At 48.3% G+C, this 25,632-nt stretch overlaps 2 protein-coding genes across 2 annotated transcripts; one reads left to right on the top strand and one right to left on the bottom strand.

The window, feature by feature from the left end:
- The first annotated feature begins 1,001 nt into the window (after positions 1-1,001).
- LOC123451112 (protein JINGUBANG-like) lies at positions 1,002-3,412 on the top strand. The gene has a single exon (XM_045128120.1). It carries the CDS (start codon positions 1,503-1,505, stop codon positions 2,928-2,930), a length of 1,428 nt encoding a protein of 475 aa, XP_044984055.1. The 5' UTR covers positions 1,002-1,502; the 3' UTR covers positions 2,931-3,412.
- Positions 3,413-8,537: 5,125 nt separating this feature from the next.
- On the bottom strand, positions 8,538-10,337 carry LOC123451113 (protein JINGUBANG-like). Its single transcript, XM_045128121.1, has one exon. It carries the CDS (start codon positions 10,232-10,234, stop codon positions 8,873-8,875), a length of 1,362 nt encoding a protein of 453 aa, XP_044984056.1. The 5' UTR covers positions 10,235-10,337; the 3' UTR covers positions 8,538-8,872.
- Between the last annotated feature and the right edge of the window lie 15,295 nt (positions 10,338-25,632).

A 25,632-nucleotide genomic window follows, 5' to 3' on the forward strand; every position in this document is an offset into this window, starting at 1 on the left:
TATATTCCTTCTTCAGTTGCTGCTGTCTGATGTCTGTATCAATCAATTCCTAAATTACTCATGTGGTATAGCTCATCAGAGAAATAAAAATCTTGTGTTTGCAACATTGCTTATAGGTTCAGAAATGTAACATACGAGCTACATAGCTTCGTATCAATATTTGACTCGGAATCAAAGTGAACCCGAAGTTCCCAAACAGCATCATGCAAACTACAGTTCACATAAATAAATTCAGATAAGGAAATAACCATAGATTTTTCTCCCTACTCTCGGATTCAGATAAGCAAATAATTAGGCAGAAAGAGGGATAGTGGAGGGGCACTTACATCACGCCGCCACCAGCACCACTGGTCCAGTGATGGCTACTGGTAGGGTTGGCCACCCAGATCTCTGCCATCTTCACCCTGTCCTCCATGGACAGCGCCGCCGCCTCCTCCAAATCCTCACCACCGGAGGAGTGGTTCGAACTGGAGCCGCCGTCGTCCACAGCCAGACCTACGTGGTCATCTAGCCCGAGGCCGGAAAGGTCTCCGTACCCGCCCGCAACGTCACCGCCGCTGGGAGTCACCGCCGCCATCGCTGGAGAGCCGCGCAGAGAGGGAGAGGGGAGAGCAAGGCTAGGGTTCTTGGGTTCGTTCCAGATCGACCCGGATCGGACGAGACCCAGTGAGCGATCGAGCCGGTTCGATCAGCGACGCGGTCCGTGTACGCCACCGTGTCGCCTGACATGCGGGCCAGGCATGTCAGATACGTGTTTATATGCGTTTATACGTCTGTCAGTCCGTATTACAACAATTAATCTCTGAAATGATACTGACATACAAAAAATTTAACTATTGATACCTATTCGTTACAACCTGTATAAATTTGGCCAGTAGCGTTGCAATGGAATGGCCGATAGTTTTCTTTATTTATCCAGTTGACCCTCACCAGGACAGCTGATACAACACTGAGATTTTCTTCAAGGACAAAATCGACGTGACGAAATCATCATCCAATAATTAACGGCACAATAGTCCTGCCACCCAAGCAGCGCTCGCCGCGTGCCCACTGTTGGGTGATCAGACACCAGGCGCCGAGTCCCAGACCCATTCCCAATAATGAATAGAAATATTCTATTAAAACAGACAAAAACAAGAAAGCAGAACCCTTCTTTAAAAGGAAAAGCAAGGAAAAAAGAATCAATCAAATCAGCCTCGTTTCATCAGGATCGATAGGGATCCACCTGTCGGAACGTCGTGGCATCAGCCTCGTTTCTGTCTCTGATCGCCTCCACGCGATATATATACCGCCGCTGCTCACCTCCCTCTTCTCCAACCTCGCACTCAAAGCTTCTTCTTCTTCTCCTCCCTTTCGGTCTCGGCTTTCCTTCCGACGCAGCTCATTCCATATTCGGCTCCCCTTCCTCTCGCCATATAAAGGACCCTGCCGCTCGACGCAGTGCACATCCACCCAGGGGCTGATCGATCGATTGTTTGCTGTGTGAGTTGTGGCATCCACAGATGGGTAACCACCAGAAGCTGCTCAACTTCCTCCGGCCGGACCCCGCGGTGGCCGCATGCTCGCCGAGGTCCTTCTCCTCCTCTTCCGCATCCGTGTCAGACGACGACGGCTACAGCTCCTCGCCGTGGCGCTACGGCGGCTCCTCGACCCCGCCCACGCCCAAGTCGCCGTGGGCGCACCTCCCGGGGCTCGCTGCCGGGGGCGCCTCTGCCCAACATGAGGCCACGGGGCTCATCGCGTCGCTGGTCAAGGAGGACGGCCACGTCTACTCGCTGGCGGCCACCGGGGACGTTCTTTACACCGGAACCGACTCTCGGAACGTGCGCGTGTGGCGGGATCAGCGCGAGCTCGCCGGGTTCAGGACCGCCAGCGGCCTCGTCAAGGCCATCGTCGTCGCCGACGACGGCCGCATCTTCACCGGCCACCAGGACGGCAAGGTGCGCGTGTGGCGCGCCGACGCGGGCAACCCCGCCGCGCACCGCCAGGTGGGGTCGCTCCCGAAGCTCAGGGACTACCTCAAGAGCGCCGTCAACCCCACCAGCTACGTCGAGACGCAGCGCCGGGGGCGCCATCGCGCGGTGTGGCTTCGGCACTCGGACGCCGTGTCCTCCCTCAGCCTCGACGAGGGCGCCGGGCTGCTCTACTCGGCCTCGTGGGACAGGACCTTCAAGGTGTGGCGCGTGTCGGACTCCAAGTGCCTCGAGTCCGTCAGCGCGCACGACGACGCCGTCAACACCGTGGCCGCCGCCGGGTTCGACAGCGTCGTGTTCACCGGGTCGGCCGACGGCACCGTCAAGGTGTGGCGGCGGGAGCCTGCCGCGAAGAAGGGAGACGCGACGGAGCATGTCCTGGAGAAGGTGCTCAGGAAGGGCGAGGGCGCGGTGACCGCCATCGCCGTGTCGCCCGAGGACCGCGTCGTGTACGCGGGCTCGTCGGACGGGCTGGTCACCTACTGGTACTGGGCGGACGGTGAGGCGAGATACGGCGGCGTGCTCAAGGGCCACAAGATGGCGGTGATGTGCCTGGCGGTGGCCGGCAACGTCGTCGTCAGCGGCTCGGCCGACCGGACCCTCTGCGCGTGGCGCCGCGACGGGGCAGAGCACGCATGTCTAGGCGTGCTGGCCGGACACACTGGGCCCGTGAAGTGCGCCGCCATGGACGAGGAGGCGGCCGCCGGTCCGGGCGGCGATCGGCGGTTCGTGGTGTACAGCGGGAGCCTGGACGGGTCGGTCAAGGTGTGGCGGCTGTCGGACGCGGAAGCAGGGCCGGGCACGACAGTGCCGGTGACGGAGCGCACGGCAGCAGCACGGGCGCAGCCGTCACAGGTGTGGAGAGGCCAGTCGGCTCAGGCGCCGTACGCGGAAGAGTGGGCGCTGGCGCTGCACCAGACGCCGGAGCTGAAGCGCGTGCTCGTGGCAGCTGCGTGAAGTCGAAGCAATGGTGCGTGCGCGCATGGAAACAATGTACTGCCCACGGTTCTGCGAAGAAGGAAAGAGAGCAGAGGGCGTTATCTGTCCCCTACCTTCTGGTGATGGCGCGTGAGTACGTGCTGACGAGTTCGTGTCCATCGTGTAGGTCTTGGTCGAGTCCGAGGCCGTTGGTGATCTGTTGTAGGCCAGTCGCTTTGTGCGTGTTGGAGCGCGTCGAGTGCGTGCGGCCGGAGTGTGCAGGCTCGTGTTGACCGGGCTGTGCGTGCGTGATGTTTGTTTGCTAGTGCATGGAATGCCTGCTCGTTGCGGTATGTGTGCATGTAGGTCGGAAGTTCGTGGCAGTAGAGATAGGATCAGGTAGTTGTTTCATTGTTTGTGTGTGTGCGTGAGTGCTAGGTAATGTTAGGGGGTGTTTGTTTTTCAAATAACTAGACTTTTTCTAGTCCCATAGACTAAAGAAAAAAAGTCCTTTCATTAAAGTTTTTGTCTAGTCATTTAAGAAAAAGTTTCTTCCGTTTGGTTACATAAGGACTAAAAGAGACTTTTTTTAGTCTAGTCTAAGTGAAACAAACAGGGCCTTAGATTAGTAGCTTACCGACATGTCCTGCTTATATAAAGGGCGAGAGTGTGGTGTCGCTAAGAAGGGGAAAGGGACGTAGCCCGGAGTGTATATATGTGCGCTCGGCAGTCTTCATGTATGCCTTCCAGCTTGAGTTGAATAGATGCCAAAATATATGTGGTTCCGCGGTTGTGACGTTCGTCGCGATTACCAAATGTCTTATGTTCATTGTCCTCTACCTTCGCTAGGAATTCGTCGTTGTTGGAGGGCTACTCGCCGTTCGTCGCCGGCGGGTTTGTCCCAACAGAGTTGGTCCCTAGCATTTTTGGAGCAATCGTCCAGCAGCAGATTCACAAGTGAGGAACCATTTTGGACCTAATGTTCTGGCAGTGCAAATTCTCTAAAACAATTTGGACCGAGGTAGCATAATAGTGAGGCTGCAGGCCCTTTCAGTTAATGGCTGAGGTAACCAGCCAGAGCTTTTTGGAGAAGACGATGCTCATGACCGCAGAGGCCAACCCAACCTTCACGAAGGGATTGAAGACCATCACAATGCTGATTTTATGGTAAATTTGGCAAGAGAGAATCCGCTGCACCTTAAATAGGAAAGAAGCCGGCGAGCATGACGTTCTATCCGTATGAATCTCGATATATGGAAACAAACCGGGACTAGATGTTTAGAGAGTCCCTTAGGGGAACGCTTATCTGAAGGCCTACGGGCCATCTGTTTTTTTCCTTCTTCTTCTTACATCCTTGATCCTAGGATCTCTGCCTTTGTTACTTTTACCACTGCTCTCTGTTTATGATATATGAATATAAGCTACGGCTGACCCTTAGAAAGAAAAAAACTCGGTCCAGCCATTTTTTGACACCTTTCCATAGTTTTGTTTTTCTCAAGAATAAAAATCCATAGTTTTGCGGCGGCTCCATGTTCCAAGGCCCAACCAAATGAAACGAGTTTAGTGTCATTTCAAAATGGGCGACTCCATCAAAAGCACGGTCAATTAGTGGTAGATCTTGTCACGGATACCAGCTGCTCGATTGATCATGTTCTTGTCTCCTCCTAACAGACAAGTCCAAATCGAGCGATCCACGTTGCAAAGCTACTCGCAAACAGTAACAAAAATGGGGATCCGTATATGCCACGAAATATTGACAGATAGAGTAAACAAAAATATGGTGTCATTAGCTCTCGATGTGCACCATGACGAACCATATATACGAATCCAAGGGCACTCACATATAATAACCGCACGGTCGAGTAGTAATTAAACACGCCGTACGGCTGGCCATGCGTTTGTATCCATTGACCAAAGACTACTTTACCTATAATCAGGGCGAAGCCAGCAATCTGGTAAGATTTGGCGCCCGCTACACCTAAAATTTGATGCAAATACACCAGCATATTCCTGTAATACGTGTTTGATTTTAGCTGAGCCATGCATCCAGCCGGCCATCTCAGCATGTGGCTTGAGTGCAGTGCACATGCCCCTTATAAAAAAAAGTACACAGCCTGTACGTAACAAAATTACTAATGATTATATTTAGCAAAACAATTCCAGAGATTAGGCCTACAGAACCGAACCTCTTTTGACCAGAAAACTTCTCTGTCTGCTTAATAAAAGTAAAACCTCCTCATGGAAATGTATACTTTCTAACTAACCGAACTTTTATAATGTGTTTTCTATGATACTATTTCAATTCATGATTTATCTATTGTTTCTATAATTTGCAGATATCCTTTATGTTCGTGTAGTTAATATAGACGATAAATTTGTGATTGGTCATCCATGTCATTTTCATTGAGTAAGAAGAAACTCCATCTAGTGAGATATATATTTTGAGTGTCAATACAAAACTTCTGCATTTCGGTTGTATTTTCTGAACATAAAGTTGTACATAGATAGCATTTTTGCGAGCTCTTGCATAGTTACATTATATATGGTTTTTTGTTCATAAATTCTGCCACACCTGAAAAAATATTCCTGCCTTCACCACTGCCTATAATTATCGCTCTCTATTACCGATCCACAGTTCACTTTTTTCATTGCGCTGAGGACGACAAGAGTGCATGCTTTCCACTGCCGTTTTGCGGCTGCTCCTCGCCCGAGCGATTGACACAAATTCGGTGGCAAATTAAGCTACGAGCCCAGTCAAAAGCGTTGGCTCCATCAGTTGGTCACGTTCTTCTCTCCTGTCAGTTGACAAATCCAGGTCGATCGATCCACGTTGCAAAGCTACTCGCAAAATATATGAGCTTACGTCGCGAGATCGACACCGAAGCGTAAACTAACCCCTGGTGCTATTAGCTGGCGATCTGAACGATCTCACTGATATCATACGTCGATCCCTAGCAGGTTTAAACAATTGGACAATGTTTGAGTGTTTTTGAACGGATTTATATGATTATTACTAGCTGATGATCATAAAAGCATCTTGCTGGCTCCCTAAATTAGCGAGGATAGTTTTTGCTCCGGCGTCGGATATGTTGGACATGATCGATTTTAAGCACGGCCGGGCAGCTTCCATCGTTTTCTCCCCCTTTCGGCTTTCGATTAGCGCAACTAATTAACTTGGTGGTAGGACCGCGGTACTCAAGGCAACTTTGACACCCGGTCATATTTTGTTCAACACGTATTCGCCTCTAGTGCAAACTGAGTGCGCACTTGTTGCCCGACCAGTGGACACGCACACCACACTCGTTAAAAGCAATATACATGAGGGAAAAAAGGAATACCGTGTGTACCTTTGGGTTAGAAATTTTCTGAGAGAGGAAGTTGGGTTGGAACTTGGAAGTTGGAACCCATGTCGATCCTTCTAAAAAGAAACAAAAAGGGTCTCATGGCCACCCTTAAATTAGGCAACTGTTCAACACGGCTACGCACCCTTAAATATTGACGAAACAGTGAGATCATTCATCAACTAACTTTAAAAAAATCACGAGTGAGATCTAGAAGCATTACAGATGGGGACATGGACAGGCCTAAAAGGAGTAGATAAAAAAACTCAACATTCCGGCACAGCCAACGCTGAGTACGTGCTCATGCAACGGTGGTGCAATGGTGGATGTAGGTGAGTGCCCCATGCCGCTTGGGACGTCAAACGTTGACGCACACAAAAAACGAATGCAACCGGCCTCCGCCAACTAAAATGTCGTCACGTTCACGTAGACATATGTATATGAACGGCGACGGGACAGGTGCGGCTAGCCGTTGCACCAAAACGGAAAATGGCCCTTACATGTACTTGTACAAATGATCTACGTATATATATAAGTCCAAAAAATGCTGACGAATTAGTGAAGGAGACGGCCAGTAGGGTGTGCGTGGTCGTTCGACGTGTCTACGGCCGAGGATTCGACACAAGTGCTAGCTAAGGGTTTAGCATATGATGATGGTGCACAAATACTCTTTCTTTTGGTTTCTTAGAACAGGCCTGCGAGTCAAGACTTCAGTGAATGCCTGCACACTTCTTTGTAGCTAGCTCGGCCTAATTTTTCTTGATTTGTTTACCTTTTTAACATCAACATGCATGCATGTGGTCTAAGTACATGTTAAATTTCATAATACACTATATTATACTCCCTCCATAAACTAACATAAAAACGTTCAGATCGCTAAAATAGTAATTTAACTGCATTTATATTAGTTTACAGAGGAAATACTGCAAAAAAGTCAAAATTATGTCTTCAAAAACAGCAAAAGAAAACAAGCCCATTTTTTGCATGTATTTGTCTTTCTTGTGTCTCTCACATGAAAGGAAGTATATTGATGGAAATTTGCACAGTTAGATCATCTACAACTGGACGTCTCAAATGACCCTTCATATGTCCGCGGACGCGTCCCGTCATTGGTCGGACAGGAAAGAGAAAAAAATAGTGACCCAACCGAACCCCTCATATCATCCTTACACATCCGGGTTGTCCGCGGGTGCCAGAGGATGGACAGCAACAACTTTTGTGGGCGCGAAGTTGCCGCGGGAGCCTGACACTGGAGCGGTTGCTGCTTTCACCGGGGTCGATGTCGGGCGGTGGCGGCGGACGACACGACGTGGGGCGACATATGACACAACTTGGGATGGTGACATAGCTCTTTGGTGTGCCTCCCTGCCGACCTGTCACGCAAGACCTCACATAACTTGGATACTTTTGTTCTACTCTTCTCTTCGTCGATGACGGTTGATGTTCTGGCGCGCTGGTTCTATGGGGCCTTAGCATGACGATTTTCTGACTGTCTACTACAACAAGGCTTGCCAGGCTTCGAAGACGGAGGGGCGATGACGACATCCACGGACGAAGCTGCCTTGTGTGCATTAGGGTTAATTGACCCCAATGAAATTAAAAAAAATCCTTCATTAATTTAACATTAATCATTATTCATTTAAGAAAGATGACCCCACTGTCATAGACATGCCCCCATCGGAAAAAATATAGCTTCGTCCCCGGCGGCAGCGCGCCTTCGACTCGTTTCAATGTTTTCAGTTGTTATTAGATGGTCTATGGATCTGAACGTATTTTTAAGGTTTGATGGTCTTTGTACTACCATCACAATTGGTGAATAGATTAAAAAAAATTAAAACAAAACTAGGCAGAAACTACGTGCACGGTTGTTACTTGCTAGGTCCAGGCTACGGACACATCCTCGTCGCGGTGGTTTGGAATCCTTCACGCTAGCCATGTCTGCCGCGGGATATTTGCCGTGATACACCCCCCGGCCGGCGCCCGGCCTCAAGCTCACATGTGAACCACCGGACGAACGGAGTCCCCGAAAAGGATGGGTGTGGCTGGCACGATGCCCCGCCAGCTTCCCTTGGTCGGCGCTATCTACCTGCTCACGATCTGCACTGCTACAGACGGCATCCTCGGCGGCCACGGGAACTCCTGTTCCACGGGAGCCCGGCCGGTGAGCACCCTCCAAAGTCGAAAGTGAAACACAAGAAAGCGACGACGACTCTCTAATTTACGCCATGTTTTCTCTCTTTCTACCAAGCATCATCGCTGCGATTCAAGATTTTTACCATGTTGCTAATTAATGCGTGCAAGCTCCTTCAACGCACACAATTTTTTCAGGGAAACTTTGATGCACACCTTTGTTGCACGACATCCATCGCAGTGGTTACAACCAAATTCACCCACGCAAAACCATTTTCCCTCTCACGTCAACCGAATTTGACGTGGCCCGTGACCTCTCACTGTCAACCCACCGCCCATGTCTCCCCGTCAACAGCCGCACAATCTGATTTCCCACCTCAACATACACGCATGCACAACTCGTACTGGTTCTACGTATCTGTACACTCTAGTACGATCTGCTCGAGTACACGTGTGGCCACCACATTGTTTCCTTCCATGCGCGCACGTACGGGCCCGGTTGCTTCGCCCTCACGCAGCTGCCACGCGCTTCTGCTCCGCCGTCGTCTCGTACGACGGCGCCGTGGCCGGCCGGCCTCTCCACGCCTGCGACGGTGGTCCTGCCGTGCGCTCCGTCACCGGCGGCTCTGGCGCTTCCGACAGGCGCCACACCTTGACCGACCCGTCCAGGCTCCCGCTGTACACCACGAACCGCCGGTCGCCGCCCGGACCGGCGGCCGCCTCCTCGTCCATGGCGACGCACTTCACGGGCCCGGCGTGTCCGGCCAGCACGCCTAGACAGGCGTGCTCTGCGCCGTCGCGGCGCCACGCACAGAGGGTCCGGTCGGCCGAGCCGCTGACGACGACGTTGCCGGCCACCGCCAGGCACATCACCGCCATCTTGTGGCCCTTGAGCACGCCGCCGTATCTCGCCTCGCCGTCGACCCAGTACCAGTAGGTGACCAGCCCGTCCGAGGAGCCCGCGTACACGACGCGGTCCTCGGTCGACACGGCGATGGCGGTGACCGCGCCCTCGCCCTTCCTGAGCACCTTCTCCAGGACATGCTTCGTCGCGTCGCCCTTCTTCGCGGCAGGCTCCCGCCGCCACACCTTGACGGTGCCGTCGGCCGACCCGGTGAACACGACGCTGTCGAACCCGGCGGCGGCCACGGTGTTGACGGCGTCGTCGTGCGCGCTGACGGACTCGAGGCACTTGGAGTCCGACACGCGCCACACCTTGAAGGTCCTGTCCCACGAGGCCGAGTAGAGCAGCCCGGCGCCCTCGTCGAGGCTGAGGGACGACACGGCGTCCGAGTGCCGAAGCCACACCGCGCGGTGGCGGCCCTTGCGCTGCGTCTCGACGTAGCTGGCGGGGTTGACGGCGCTCTTGAGGTAGTCCCTGAGCTTCGGGAGCGAGCCCACCTGGTGGTGCGCGGCGGGGTTGTCCGCGTCGGCGCGCCACACACGCACCTTGCCGTCCTGGTGGCCGGTGAAGATGCGGCCGTCATCGGCGACGACGATGGCCTTGACGAGGCCGCTGGCGGTCCTGAACCCGGCGAGCTCGCGCTGGTCCCGCCACACGCGCACGTTCCGAGAGTCGGTTCCGGTGTAAAGAACGTCCCCGGTCGCCGCCAGCGAGTAGACGTGGCCGTCCTCCTTTTCCAGCGACGCGATGAGCCCCGTGGCCCCCGGTTCGGCGGCGAGGCCCGGGAGGTGCGCCCACGGCGACTTGGGCGTGGGCGGGGTCGAGGAGCCGCCGTAGCGCGACGGCGAGGAGCTGTAGCTATCGTCGTCTGACACGGATGCGGAAGAGGAGGAGAAGGACCTCGGCGAGCATGCGGCCACCGCGGGGTCCGGCCGGAGGAAGTTGAGCAGCTTCTGGCGGTTACCCATGGAGCGATCTGTCGTTCCCACAACTCACAGAGCAAACGATCGACCAGCGTCGGAAGGAAAGCCGAAACCGAAAGGGAGGAGAAGAAGAAGAAGCTTTGAGTGCGAGGTTGGAGAAGAGGGAGGCGAGCAGCGGCGGGTATATATATCCTGTGGAGGCGATCAGAGACAGAAACGAGGCTGATGCCGTGGGAGCCACGACGTTCCGACATGTGGATCCCAATCGATCCAGGGATCTGATTTGATTGATTCCTTTTTCTTTCTTTTCCTTTTAAAGAACGGTTCTCCTTTCTTGATTTTGTCGGTTTTAATAGAATATTTCTATTCATTATTGGGAATGGGTGTGGGACTCGACGGCTGCTGTCTGATCACCCAACAGTGGGCACGCGGCGAGCGCTGCTTCGTTGCGCCGTTAATTATTGGATGGTATCGTCACTTCGATCAATTATTATTTTCCTTGTGAGGGTCAATTAGATAAAGAAAACTATATGGGCCGTTAGAAGCTAATGAGAACATGTACAATGGCTGATAAGATAGTTTTATTTTAAATCTTATATGTAGTTTAGAGATGATAAAAAAAAGTCTACAGTGGATCATCTTTTAGACTTATCTCTTATAATGAATGTGACACTCTTAAGATAGGACCGTTGTACACGCGCTCTGATCAAGCTTGTACGTGATCACTTGTATTGCACTCGTGTCATACTCAACTGTATGTGTTGACACTGCGCTGAAAAAAAAACTGTTTCCATACGGGGAGATCTCAGTTGGCGTGCTGGTCAACCGGCTAAGATAGAGCCTGCGTACGTCGAGATCGTACCAATTTGGCGGGCGGAGCAGGAACTCTACAAGCATTCTTTCGTTTCTGACTTTGTGCAATGAAAGAGCAAAAACGACACATGCATATTTAGCCTTTAGGCAATTGGGGTGTACAACTGGTGCATGCCCTTCTGAAAAATCGGCTGAGGGCCGGCGGCTCGTCTCCGTTAATACGTACTACAAGCGTGTGGTTGGCGCCACCGCCATGGACCGTACATACGTGTTCGTGTTGCTTCCGGGACCGAGGATTAGGTTTCCATAACGAGTTCAACATGTGGGTTATGTACGGGTCGCGTGAGCTCATTTACGAATAAAAGCAGCAAGAATCACACGCTTTGCTTTGTTTACCGGGGTATGAATCATGAAGAAGCTCGTTTATTAGAACCAAAGTGCCATTTGTGTAAGCTTGACAAGCACGCGCTACTTTTAGCCAAGTTGTTCAGCAAAAAATTATTATTTTTCGTTTGGACATCGTTGTACACGCCTTGCCTGTTTGGAACATATAAAATGTTCAATCAGGTCAGATCCCCCCCCCCCCCCCCCCCTCCACTAGCAGTTGGCGTGCTCCTAATCATTGTCCATATTTGAAGGAAAAAAGATTAGAAAAATCTACCTCCATATTTAATTTTCGCTCTGAAAAGAAATAGTAAGTTGTATTCACAAAAAAAAATTAGATCATAAAAAATACTATCAAATCATTTGAGATCCATATGGGTTGTACTGAAATGGCGCTGGCATTGACCCTTTGGCCTTGGCCATCTAGGTTGGCGTGTGCCTAAGAGGTTAAGAGGGTGCTTGGATCTAAGAAAGTTATTTTAGTCTGACTAAAAATAGTCTTTTTAAGAGGCTAAAGTTTCAAACACCCCTGACTAAAAGGGGCTAAAACTAGTGTTGAAACTAAAAAAATTTCGTGAGGGGTACTCCTATTAAAATGTGGATTAGTCCTCTGTGTTCTCATTTAACTCCTCTTCTATAACACATGCGAGTTCTTGATTGAAGGGTTTGGAGGATAATAAATGCTCATTAACTTGATTTTAGTCTCTTTAGTATTTGGATCCAAGCATTGGTGATGCTAGCAAGTTTTAGTCCCACTATTTTTAGTCATGGGACTAAAACGTATCCAAGCACCCTCTAAGCAACAAATATTACAAATATATTACTCCCTCCGTCCCTAAATATTTATCTTTCTAAAGTTTTAAATACGAACTACATACAAATCAAAAGGAATAACCTACACTTTAAATTATATCTATATATATCCGTACGTAGTCCGTAGTGAAATCTCTAAAATGACAAATACAGCCAGAATCGTCAATTTAGACAATACAAGTAGTGTAAAGCCAAACCTCCTCTCGTGGCGCTCCCGTGAGCGCCCCCAAGGGAACCCTACCCCGCCGCCTCCTCCCCCTCTCCTCGGCCTGCCTCCCTCGCCGCCGATCGACAGGGCCGCCCGGCGACGCTCGGCCGAAAGGGCTGGCGACGGGGCCTTCTCTCCGTGGTCCATGGCCGGTGCCGGATGGCTTCGCACGCGGGGGTGCTGGCCTATGGCGGGGGCTAGCGGCGCGCCAGCGCTTGTTCAGGGTGTTGTCTGGGGCCCTTGATGGGGGCACGACGGCGACCTGGTGTGTGTCTGCGGCTTGGTGGCTGCGACAAGGCCAGATTAGGCGGTGGCGGGCCGGCGTGCCTCCGGCCAGATCCCTGGCGGATCTCGGTCCTGGCGGCGGTGGGCGTCGTGGCGGAAGACCTCGTGGGTTGTAGGGCATTGTGCGGCAGTGTGCTGCAATGGCGTGAAGAGGCAATGTCGTAGGTGTGCGTGCGTGGCCTGGTCACGCGGCGCGGCTGGGCAGCCCAGGGTGCGAGCTTGAGCGGCATGTACGACACTCAAGCGGCGGCTTCGGCTGCGAGGGGCGCGGTTGATGTGTGCCTGCACGGTCTGGCATCGCGTGGATGTCCATCGGTGTGCACGGATCGGAGGCCCATGGCGACGACGATGGGCGCTCTAGCGGCGTGTAATGCGGATCTGGTATCCGGATGTCGGTGGTCTCTCCGAGGTGCGCTTGGCTGCGACGGGCCTTGATGCTTCTTCGTCGACGGGCTGCTTCGATGATGGTGATGTTTGGGTGGCTTGCCGATGTCAATGCGGGATGATGTGCGACCGAGGTGGTGTGGAGCTTGGTGAAAACCATGTCTTGATCTCGTGCCGTGACCAGCGATGGCGGCGGCTGCGGCCGTCGTTGACCTTCTTGAAGGCATCGTTGCTTGTTCTCCCACCCCTCCTCCACGGATCTGGCTGTTTCGGCCTCTCCGTCGGAAACCTTGATCAGTGATCGGACGATGGTGGCGCCTTGATGTCGTATTCCCTCTTGGGGGCTTCGTCTTCGGAGCTTGGCGTCGATGAGCGGGACCGGCGAATGGTGATTGGTGGCGGGTGTGGCATCCAGACTTCTGTGGCAACGGCGATGGTGGGAACAATGTCGGCTGTTAGAATAATCGGAGGCACTTCGTTGATCATCCGAGGACCAAGCAATCACACGAGCACGACACCGAGATTTGTTAACGAGGTTCACCGATATGGCTACATCCCCGGGGCATGACTACGGGCGCTCCTCCCCGTGACACCGTCACAATACCGCACCCTGGCCGCCCGGGCGGCGGCACACGCCCCCCCCCCCCCGCATACATGTGCTATTATGTTCGCATAGGTTACATCGTGTGTCTAACCTCGCTATATATGAGAGGCCAAGGATACAAGTGTCCTACTTGGACACGACTCCATATCCTATCTAAACACAATACAACTACAAGTCCAATTGTAACCTACTTTGTACACAATATTCGACACAACTCTAACAAACTCCACCTTGGCGAATATTCTCCACCACCTTGAGTTCATCCATGCGTCAAACTTCCATGTACATTGGACTTGAGATACGCCATGAGCACCACTGCTACTCCCAGACTTCATGTGACTCCACCTGCAACTGCAGTCCCTTCTCGTCTTCTTCACAGTCAATCCTCGAGCAAAGTTAAGTTCCTTATTACTCTACTTTGTGCTTCCAACTTCCGGAGTATCCGTTCAACACCATTACACACTGATCACTACCTGCGTGAAAGTGAACAACCCACATATTGAATGCCATATATAAGAGTTACCTGAACTCAACATCCTCGCTCTTTCTTGACCGTTCGTCTGAAACTTGAAGGAATTTCATCGTCGCCTTGTGTCACCCTAAGTCAAATTCACAGTTGTCTCACCCTTTTTCCCGGATAGTCTCTGACATGTCCCACAGCTATAGCACGCCGCCTCCTTCTGTACTTGTCATCCGAACTTTGCCATGTGCACTGAACCCCACAGAATATACAACCATGTACTCTCTTCCCTTATGACAATTCAGACTTTCCATCACTTTCTCAGATTCTCCATGGTCAACTCCTGTCCATCAACTAGCACCGATAGACCCAGTCACCAACTTCATTCTGGTACTCATCAACACTGCTTCATCACACTTTACACACTTTGTGTGACAACATGTCTGATCACCAGTGTCTTGGCATGTCGCTATGTCCCGTGCTTACCGCACGCCTCGCCGCTATTACCGCGTCGAGCCTCTGATGTCCTGGTCGAGTTTCCCAAGGTCGCGAACCTACACCACTCAACCCCCACTGCAGAGAACCACCGATCATCACCGACCTGCGCTGAGTATCACGTCTCCATCAGACCACTGGTACCCAGTCCGATCCACGTGTCTCTCGCTACCCGCTGAAATAGGCTTCGACTCTCCATGCATTTACGTCGTAGCCCCTCCATCAGTTCAGAGTGAAATCTTCCGCTAGACTCCAGCTCCACCTTCAACATGACTTCATGTAGCTGGTCGTGCTACCCCGCGCCCTGTCGACTTCAAGCTCTCATGTGTGCACTACCTTGAATCAACCCTGCGTCATAGTTTGTTGAAGCCGTACAAGCGCTCAGGCCTGCACCACGTGTTTCCACGCCCAAAAGTTGGCTGCAATCAGTATTACGCTCCTATGTCGTCGTCACTGAAATCATCGCCATCTTCTGCTTTGACCGACATCCACGTCGATCCATCAGACTGTCTAGTCCGACCCAGTCGAAATTATCCGACTGCATCCATGGTCCACCCTGCATCTTGTCCGCCCCTTCGTGCATTGCTCAACGCCATGTGTATGCTTGATCCCTCATGATGTGCTCCAGTAACCTATTCGCACATCATCGGTCTTGTTTCCCCTTTATCTGCCATGTCAAACCACACCACCTGCAACCATCATGTCTCCTTCCCAGCATACCATGCAAAGAACACCGGAAGCAGTCTCCTTTTTCAGTCTTTTTGTACATGCATGTAGCAGCAAGCTCAAGCTCACCTTCATGCATGGAGCACACGAGACTCCCTTTGACCATTTTCTTGTCCTTTACTTTTCCACGCTATAGATCAACCCGATGGTAACCAGAACTCCATGTTCTAACACGTAGCAGCTCTCTTGGGAAACGAAACCTTTTTTTATTCTTAACAAGTTATCACGATATGCTTTAAATCTGGCTTTCTCGTGCTATCCTGGTTCAACATTGCAGCGCCCCAGCCTTGCCTGCACACGCGTGTACCTGAGCCGCATCAGGCCTTCCCCTTGCACCTGTCGCACTAGCTGCTTGCTGCCTTGAACCTCCTGGGCCTTGCTACCCACCTGAGCTGCACCAAGCCACCACGCGTCGCCTTTGACCACATGCACCAGACGTCCGCGCGCGCTGCACCCTGTGATTCGCCAGATCGATCTCCAGCCGCCGCGCGCTACGTCACATCACCAGCGGACAAGATCCAATCTCGATCGGTCTCGCCGAGTCCTGTGGAAAATGCAACCGCCGCTTTGGATTGATGTGCTATTCGCACCGCAGCCTGCCACTAGTGGAAAACGGGCCTTTGGCCGAGACCCTTTAGTCCCGGCCTGCATCTGGGCCGGGACTAAAGGCAGGCCACGTCGTACCAAATCGCAATGCCTCCCTCGAGGCTTTAGTCCTGGCCCGTAAGGAGCCTTTAGTCCCGGTTTGTGTCCCAAACCGGGACTAAAGGGCTACGCGGTGTGCAGCCCGCATGTGCGCCACCTTTATTCCCGGTTTGTGTCTCAAACCGGGACTAAAGTCCTCTGCCTATATATAGCACAGCCCCCCTCTCCCCTCTTGCTTGCATTTTTCTTGGATGGAGGATTGTGGGTGTGTGCTAGCTCTCCACTTTTTTTTGATGCACTAGAGGTGTTTGTTGAAATGTGTGTTAGAGCGATGCCGCTTCAGTTCACCGAACACAACTACGATCTGAGATGCCTGAGCCACGCTTAAACCTCTTCCTCTTTATTTCTATTTATTCTAAAAGGTTAGCAACTATATTTCCTCGTTTAGACCGTGCGGTACTAATTTTTAGGATCGTGATTGTATTTGATATACTGTCGTATAACACAGATGAGCCATCCATGGATGTACGGTGATCGAGCACAGCCGCTTACAGAGAAGGCGTGCATTCTTTTCGAGATGCAGCCGATGCGAACAAGCATGGTGGTGGCTATATGTTTTGTCCATGTGTTGAATGTCGGAATGAGAAGGATTACACTTCCTCAAGAGTCATTCAGAGCCACCTGCTTCGGTCCGGTTTTATGTCGGGCTATAATGTTTGGACCAAGCACGGAGAAAGAGGGGTTATGATGGAAGACGACGATGAAGAAGAAGAGAACGATGATGACAACTACCGATCTATGTTCCCTGAGTATGCTGATACCGCAATGGAAGACAATGAAGAAGAAGATCAGGATGAAGAACGGGAACCAGATGAGCCCGCTGATGATCTTGGCCGGCTCATTTCTGATGCACGACGAGGTTGCGACACAGAAAAGGAGAGGTTGCAGTTCGAGCAGATGTTACAGGACCACAACAAATTGTTGTACCCAACTTGTGAAGATGGCCAGAAGAAGCTGGGTAGCACACTGGAATTGCTGAAGTGGAAGGCAGAGACCGGTGTGACTGACTCGTCATTCGAAAAGTTGCTGGTACTGATGAAGAAGATGCTTCCAAGAAAGAACGAATTGCCCGCCAGCACGTACGAAGCAAAGAAGCTTGTCTGCCCTCTAGGATTAGACGTGTAGAAGATACATGCATGCCCTAATGACTGCATCCTCTACCGCGGTGAGAAGTACGAGAATATGGATAAATGCCCGGTATGCACTGCATTGCGGTATAAGATCAGAAAAGATGACCCTGGTGATATTGAGGGCGAGCCACCCAGGAAGAGGGTTCCTGCCAAGGTGATGTGGTATGCTCCTATAATACCACGGTTGAAACGTCTGTTCAGAAATAAAGATCATGCGAAGTTGTTGTGATGGCACATGCAAGATCGTATGAAAGACGATAAGTTGAGGCACACCGTTGATGGTCGGCAGTGGAGAAAAATCGAGAGAGAGTTCCCGAGATTTGCAGCTGACGCAAGGAACTTATGGTTAGGTCTGAGTACACATGGCATGAATCCTTTTGGGGAGCAGAGTTGCAGTCACAGCACCTGGCCCGTTACTCTATGTATCTACAACCTTCCGCCTTGGTTGTGCATGAAGCGGAAGTTCATTATGATGCCAGTGCTTATCCAAGGTCCAAAGCAACCCGACAACGATATTGATGTGTACCTAAGGCCATTAGTTGATGAACTTTTACAGCTGTGGGCCGAACCAGGTGTACGTGTGTGGGACGAGCACAAACAAGAGGAATTTGACCTTCGAGCGTTGCTTTTCGTAACCATCAATGATTGGCCTGCTCTTAGTAACATTTCAGGATAGTCAAACAAGGGATACAATGCATACACACACTGTTTGGATCAGACAGAAAGTATATATCTGGACAAATGTAGGAAGAATGTGTACCCGTACAATCGTCGTTTTCTTCCGCCCAAGCACCCCTTAAGGAAAAAAGGCAAGCATTTCAATGGCAAGGTAGAACCCCGGGGGAAGCCTGTCATCCGTACTGGTGCTGAAGTATTTGATATGGTCAAAGATTTAAAAGTAATCATTGGAAAGGGTCCTGGCAGCCAACCTGTTCCTAACGGCCCTCATAAGCGTGTACCCATGTGGAAGAAGAAATCTATATTTTGGGAGCTACCCTACTGGGAAGTCCATGAGGTCCGCTCGGCAATCGACGTGATGCACCTGACGAAGAATCTCTGCGTGAATATTCTAGGCTTCCTGGGCTTGTATGGGAAGTCAAAAGATACATCGGAAGCACGGGAGGACCAGGAAAGTCATAAAGGAAGAGATGGCATGCATCCAGGGCAGTTTTAAGGGCGTGCCAGCTACGCTCTTACTAAGGAAGAGAAGGAAATCTTCTTTGAAGTCCTTTTCAGTATCAAGGTCCCGACTGGCTTCTCGTCGAATATAAAGGGAATCGTAAATATGAAAGACCAAAAATTCCAAAACCTAAAGTCTCATGACTGCCATGTGCTTATGACGCAATTGCTTCCGGTTGCATTGAGGTGAATTCTACCGGAAAATGTTCGCCTGGCAATTGTGAAGGTATGTGCATTCCTCAATGCAATTTCTCAGAAGGTAATCGATCAAGAAAGTCTATCAGGGTTACAGATTGATGTGGTCCAAGTTCTGGTCAGCTTTGAGTTGTTGTTCCCGCCATCCTTCTTCAATATAATGACACGCCTCCTAGTTCACCTAGTCGAAGAGATTAGAATTCTCGGTCCTGTGTTTCTACACAATATGTTCCCCTTCGAGAGGTTCATGGTAGTCTTAAAGAAATATGTTCGTAACCGTGCTAGGCCAGAAGTTAGCATCTCCAAGGGCTATGGAACAGAGGAGGTCACTGAGTTTTGTGTGGACTTTCTTCCTGACCTTAAGCCGATTGGTGTTCCTGAATCTCGGTATGAGGGTAGGCTGACAGGAAAAGGCACACTAGGAAGGAAAGCAAAAGTATGTATGGACGGGCATTCTTTCTCTCAATCACACTACACAGTTGTACACAATTCCACCATGGTGGCTCCGTATATCGTGAGACACAAGAATATTCTACGCTCCGAAAACCTGGGGAAGGCTGACTCTTGGATTAAAGGGGAACACGAGAAGACTTTCGGCAGTTGGTTGCAGACACATCTCATGAATGACGACACCGTTGGAGATCAGCTGTACTGTTTGGCCAGGCCACCAACTTCGACTATATGTACTTTCCAAGGGTATGAGATAAATGGGAATACATTTTACACGGTTGCCCAAGATAAAAAGAGCACCAACCAAAATAGTGGTGTCCGCTTTGATGCAACAGACGAGAATGGGCACTGTTTGGAAACATATTACGGGTACATAGAGGAGATATGGGAACTTGACTATGGACCTACTTTTAAGATCCCTTTGTTTCGGTGCAAATGGGTGAAGCTGACAGGAGGCGGGGTAGTTGTAGACCAAAAGTACGGCATGACAACAGTGGATCTCAACAATCTTGCGTACATGGACGAACCATTTGTCCTAGCCAATGATGTCGCTCAGGTTTTCTATGTGAAGGACATGTCTACAAAAACGAGAAAAAGAAATCATCAAAAGAAGATATCCTCCGATGAGCCAAAACGCCACATAGTTCTTTCAGGGAAAAGAAACATCGTGGGAGTAGATGTCAAGACAGACATGTCAGAAGATTATAATAAGTTTCATGAAATTCCGCCCTTCAAAGTGAAAACTGACCCAAGCATCCTACTGAATGATGAAGATTCTCCATGGCTACGACCTAGAAGAAAATAGAAATAATAGATAGGAATATTGGTGCAATAATGTAATAATGTATTAAACCTTTTATGTAATGTATGTATGGAATGTACTAAATTTCAAACACTTTTCATTTTCATAGTTTTGTCAAATTCTCAAATATGCAAAAAGAATTTTAATAAACCTTTGTAAGAGATGAATTCTCGTTTGAAACGCTGATACTTCGAGAGAGATTGTCCGTTTTGTACACGAAGTGCATCCAGTTTTTGCCGTAGCCCTCTCAACTTTTTAACACATGCTATGTGGGTAAAATGATGATAGCATGCCAACTTTCAACATTTTCAGAGTTCATTTGTAGTGCTTTTCAATTTCAGGGTCAACTAGCTCAAAAAAAAGTAAATGCACGAAGAATACCAAATGAAGTCAGAAATTGTTTAAATTTTGTGATGTGCCTTTGAATGGTGCATTTTGAACACACAAAAAGTATGGAGTTCAAATAAGTTCAAAAAAATGAAATCCTTTTGTAAGAGATGACTTCTCGTTCGAAACGATGATACTTCGAGAGAGATTGTCCGTTTTGTACACGAAGTGCATCCAGTTTTTGTCGTAGCCCTCTCAACTTTTTAACACATGCTATGTGGGTGAAATGATGATAGCATGCCAACTTTCAACATTTTCACAGTTCATTTGTAGTGCTTTTCAATTTCACGGTCAACTAGCTCAAAAAAAATAAGTAAATGCACGAAATATACCAAATGAAGTCAGAAATTGTTGAAATTTTGTGATGTGCCTTTGAATGGTGCATTTTGAACACAAAAAGTATGGAGTTCAAATAAGTTAAAAAAATGAAATCCCTTTGTAAGAGATGAGTTCCCGTTCGAAACCCTGATACTTCGAGAGAGATTGTCCGTTTTGTACACGAAGTGCATCCAATTTTTGTCGTAGCCCTCTCAACTTTTTAACACATGCTATGTGGGTGAAATGATGATACCATGCCAACTTTCAACATTTTCAGAGTTCATTTGTAGTGCTTTTCAATTTCAGGGTCAACTAGCTCAAAAAAATAAGTAAATGCACGAAGAATACCAAATGAAGTCAGAAATTGTTGAAATTTTGTGATGTGCCTTTGAATGGTGCATTTTGAACACACAAAATGTATGGAGTTCAAATAAGTTCAAAAAAAAATGAAATCCCTTTGTAAGAGATGAGTTCTTGTTCGAAACCCTGATACTTCGAGAGAGATTGTCCGTTTTATACACGAAGTGCATCCAGTTTTTGTCGTAGCCCTCTCAACTTTTTAACACATGCTATGTGGGTGAAATGATGATACCATGCCTACTTTCAACATTTTCAGAGTTAATTTGTAGTGCTTTTCAATTTCAAACACTTTTCAATTGAAAATAACAAAATAGTTAATAGTTTGGATAGTCAAAATAATTACTTTTGAAAATAGAAAATAGTTTTGCATTATTTATTCAATTTTAAACACTTTTCATTATCATAGTTTTGTCAAATTCTCAAATATGCAAAAAGAATTTTAATAAACATAATTTTTAATTGAAAATAACAAAATAGTTAATAGTTTGGATAGTCAAAATAATTACTTTTGAAAATAGAAAATAGTTTTGAATTATTTATTCAATTTCAAACACTTTTGATTATCATAGTTTTGTCAAATTCTCAAATATGCAAAAAGAATTTTAATAAACATAGTTTTTAATTGAAAATAACAAAACAGTTAATAGTTTGGATATTCAAAATAATTACTTTCGAAAATAGAAAATAGTTTTGAATTATTTATTCAATTTCAAACACTTTTCATTATCATAGTTTTGTCAAATTGTCAAATATGCAAAAAGAATTTTAATAAACATAGTTTTTAATTGAAAATAACAAAATAGTTAATAGTTTGGATAGTCAAAATAATTACTTTTGAAAATAGAAAATAGTTTTGAATTATTTATTCAATTTCAAACACTTTTCATTATCATAGTTTTGTCAAATTCTCAAATATGCAAAAAGAATTTTAATAAACATAGTTTCTTATTGAAAATAACAAAATAGTTAATTTTGAAAATAGAAAAAAATTGAAACTATATGAGAATTTGTAAAGAAACTTAAACCTAAATTCAAAGTGAGCTCACTTTGAATTCAGGTTTAAGTTTCTCCACAATTTCAAATATAGTTTCATTTTTTAAATTTATAGTCAGTTTAGGCCCGTAAGCCTGCTTTAGAGAGGAGCTCGATGGAGTAGCTGCGACGGGGCTTATAAACAAGTGTTAGTCTCCCTTGCTGGGCGAGGTGGGACTAAACTTATCGTGCAGCCGAGGAGGGGCTTTAGTCCCGGGTGGAGCCACGAACCGGGACTAAAGCCCCTCGCCTGCCGCCTGCCGAGGAGGGGCATTAGTCCCGGTGCGTGGCTCCAACCGGGACTAAAGACCCCCTTTAGTCCCTGTTGGAGCTCCGCACCGGGACTAAAGGCCCCTGCTTCCCGCCTTTTGGTCTGCCGAAAAAGGGCCTTTAGTCCCGGGTCGTGGCTCCATCCGGGACTAAAGGGGTCTTTAGTCCTGGTTCGAGCCCCGAACCGGGACTAAAGATCCACCTATATAAGCGGGAGTTAGAAAAATTCCAACCCAAATCGTTCGTTTCTCTTCTTCTTCCTCTCGTTCTCCTGCCCGGCGCGGCACACCGACGACCTCGACGACGCCGTCAGGCTGCCCGCCGTCCTCCTCGCCGCCGCCTGCCGTCCTCCTCGCCGCGCGCCGTCGACACCTTCGGCCGGTAAGCCCCCCGCCCCCTCCTCCCCAACACTCCGGCCAGTAGAAGAAAAGAAGAAAAAGGAGAAGAAAAGAAGAAAAAGGAGAAGAAAGGAAGAAAAAGGAGAAGAAAGGAAGAAAAAGGAGAAGAAAGGAAGAAAAAGGAGAAGAAAGGAAGAAAAAGGAGAAGAAAAGAAGAAAAAGGGAAGGAGAAGAAAAGAAGAAAAAGGAGAAGAAAATAAGAAAAAGGAGAAGAAAAGAAGAAAAAGGGAAGAAAGGAAGAAATAGGAGAAGAAAGGAAGAAAAAGGAGAAGAAAAGAAGAAAAAGGAGAAGAAAAGAAGAAAAAGGGAAGAAAAGAAGAAAAAGAAAAATATTTTTTGTCATTTAATTCCTATTGTTATTAGGTTTGTGCTAGATTATTAGGGTTAGTAATATTTAGAATTAGGTTAGGGTTACAAGAAGAAGAAATATGAACAAAAATAAGAAAATAAGATTAGGAAAAAGGAAAATAAGAAGAGGAGGAGAAGAAAAGAAGAAAAAGGAGAATAAGAAGAGGAGGAGAGGAGAAGAAGAGGAAAAATAGAAGAAGAGGAGAAGTAGAAGAAGAGAAAAAATTAGAAGAGGAGGAGAGGAGAAGTAGAACAAGAGAAGAGGAGAAGTAGTAGAAGAAGAGGAGAAGTAGAAGTAGAAGAAGAAGAAGAAGAGGAGAAATAGAAGAAGAGGAAAAATTAGGTTAGGGTTACAAGAAGAAGAAATATTTTTTTTGTCATTTAATTTTGCTATTCTATAGTGTATATGCTTAAGTGTTAAAAGTGTTTCTTAGATTATTGCTTAATTTTGCTATTGTATATGCTTAAGTGTTAATAGTTTAATTTTGCTATTGTATATTCTTAAGTGTTAATAGTTTGTTTTTAGCAAGAAAATTAATAGGACTAGTTTATTTTTTTAGTTCATTTTACGATGCATATCCCGCATCCTCGTCGTCGACTCGGCGGAGGACACCTGCGTGATCAGAGGGGCCCTGTCCGGGACTGGGCTCCACCCGGCTGGTATTGGGAGGTGCTACCTTTCGGGGGGCGTAGGTTGGTGAGGAGCCAGCCCGTTGTTGACCCGATCCTTGTTTGGTGGCGGTCGCGTGGCCAGTGACGGTGCCGAGGCTTCCGGACACCGCGGAGGTGGTACGTCACCATGTCAGCGAGGAGGATGAGCACGTCCGTCGCTACATGGTTGCGTTGGAGGGCAGGTTCGAGCATACGTGGCAGGTTCTTCGGGGATCTCACTGGAGCTATGATCCTGTGATGGTTCCTTCTCTTTGGGTGTCCACCGCTCGTGACGATACCCATCGGGCGCTACGGTTCTAGACATATCAGTGATGCTATATGTATGATAGTATTCGAGGAGTATTAGTGATAATATTCGACGATGTACGGACAAAAAAGATGATGTATTTGCTTATAATTGAATGTATGCTAATTTGAATACTACTTTATTTTACGATTTGGTTTTGCTTATTGAATGCTCAAATTGGAAAAGTACTCCTACTTTGAATACTATGCAGAAATCTAGGAGTCCCGGGTGGAGCCACGACCCGGGACTAAAGTTGTTTTGGAATGGAGTTCCTGATAGAATAATGTGACATATAGAAGGGTAGATGAGATCAGGAAAAATAGGATCATTTTCTACACAAGAGAATCCGTTAGACATATTTTAGAGTTTAGGTTCTAGCCAAGACCCGGGACTAAAGGTCCTCCTATATAAAACGACACTTCGAAGTTTCCAACTCCTCTTATATAGTTTGTTAGTTTATTAGTTAATCAAATGTCCGTTTTTGGCAGAACTATGGATTCATATATCAGGAACCTCGAAGAGGAAGAACTTCTCGAAGATATAATCAAAGACGGCCCCGACGTTGAACCAGCTGAATCTCCGTCGTCATATCTAAACCCCTCCGGATATGGAATGGAGGTCGATCGACACGAAGATGAAGCCGATGGGGCAGGAGATAGGTCCAATGACGGAGAAGGTGATAGCTCCACTGATGAAGAAGCCGGTGAAGAAATAAAAAAGTCCGGCGAGGTATACATATGAAGTTCGACATTCACTTGTAATATGTGAAAAATATTGGAGATAGCTCTATATTGTATACATATACATTCATTTGACGAATGTTTCTCCCTCTTAGGCCTCCACATCGAGCAAAGCTACGAAACGAGGCCCGACTAGAAAGTTGGATGCACGGACGCATTACACCTTTGAGGTGATATTGCCTACGGGCGAACCCAAGCTTCCTAAGAATGCTGCTGACACATTCAAGAAGCAATGCGGAGTTCTCGTTAGGGATCACGTCCCGATCAGCGTTCGGGAGTGGAACAAGCGCAAAGGGGCAGCCGATAGTGACTATGTCGCGGAAAGGTACAAAGATAATCTTTGGAATGATCTCATGTCACATTTCAACCTGCCAGAATGTGAGAATGAAGACGCCGCAGACAAACTGAGGGCCAAAGTCAAGCAGTGGACTCTAAAGAAGCTGGCCGAACTGTTCCGTAGCTGGAAGAAGAAGCTATGGAAAAACTATGTGAAGACAAAGAAAGTGTCAGTATTCGAGGGGTATCTAGCCAAGCAGGCGAATCACTGGAAGGCATTTCAAGAGTACAAGGAGTCAGAAGATGCCCAGGCATTATCAGAAAAGAACAAGATAAATGCCGACAAGAAAAATATCACCACAAGCTGGGGCCAGGGGGCTATGAGACTGCCATCCCAAAGTGGGATAAGAAAGAGCAAGATCTGCTAGCTAAAGGCATCGTACCTGAACCACTCCGTGATGAGTGGGAATTGAGAGCAAGAAATTGGTTCCTTGCGCATGGTGGTTCGTACGATGAAGAAACAGGGGACCTCATCTGCAGTGACGGTCTTAGGATACCGAGGGAGAATTGGAAAAAGATAGTGAAAGAAATTAAGGAGGGAAAAAGAAAGTTCACTGCAGATAGAGAGAAAGATTTGCTCACACTGGTCCTTGGCAATGACGAACATGGAGGACGAACGCGAGGCTTCGGTCCTTCTTACCCGTGGTGGCTTGGGTTTGCCAG

This window comes from Hordeum vulgare, chromosome 4H (assembly GCF_904849725.1).
Source record: "Hordeum vulgare subsp. vulgare chromosome 4H, MorexV3_pseudomolecules_assembly, whole genome shotgun sequence".
In the NCBI taxonomy this organism is placed as follows: domain Eukaryota; kingdom Viridiplantae; phylum Streptophyta; class Magnoliopsida; order Poales; family Poaceae; genus Hordeum; species Hordeum vulgare.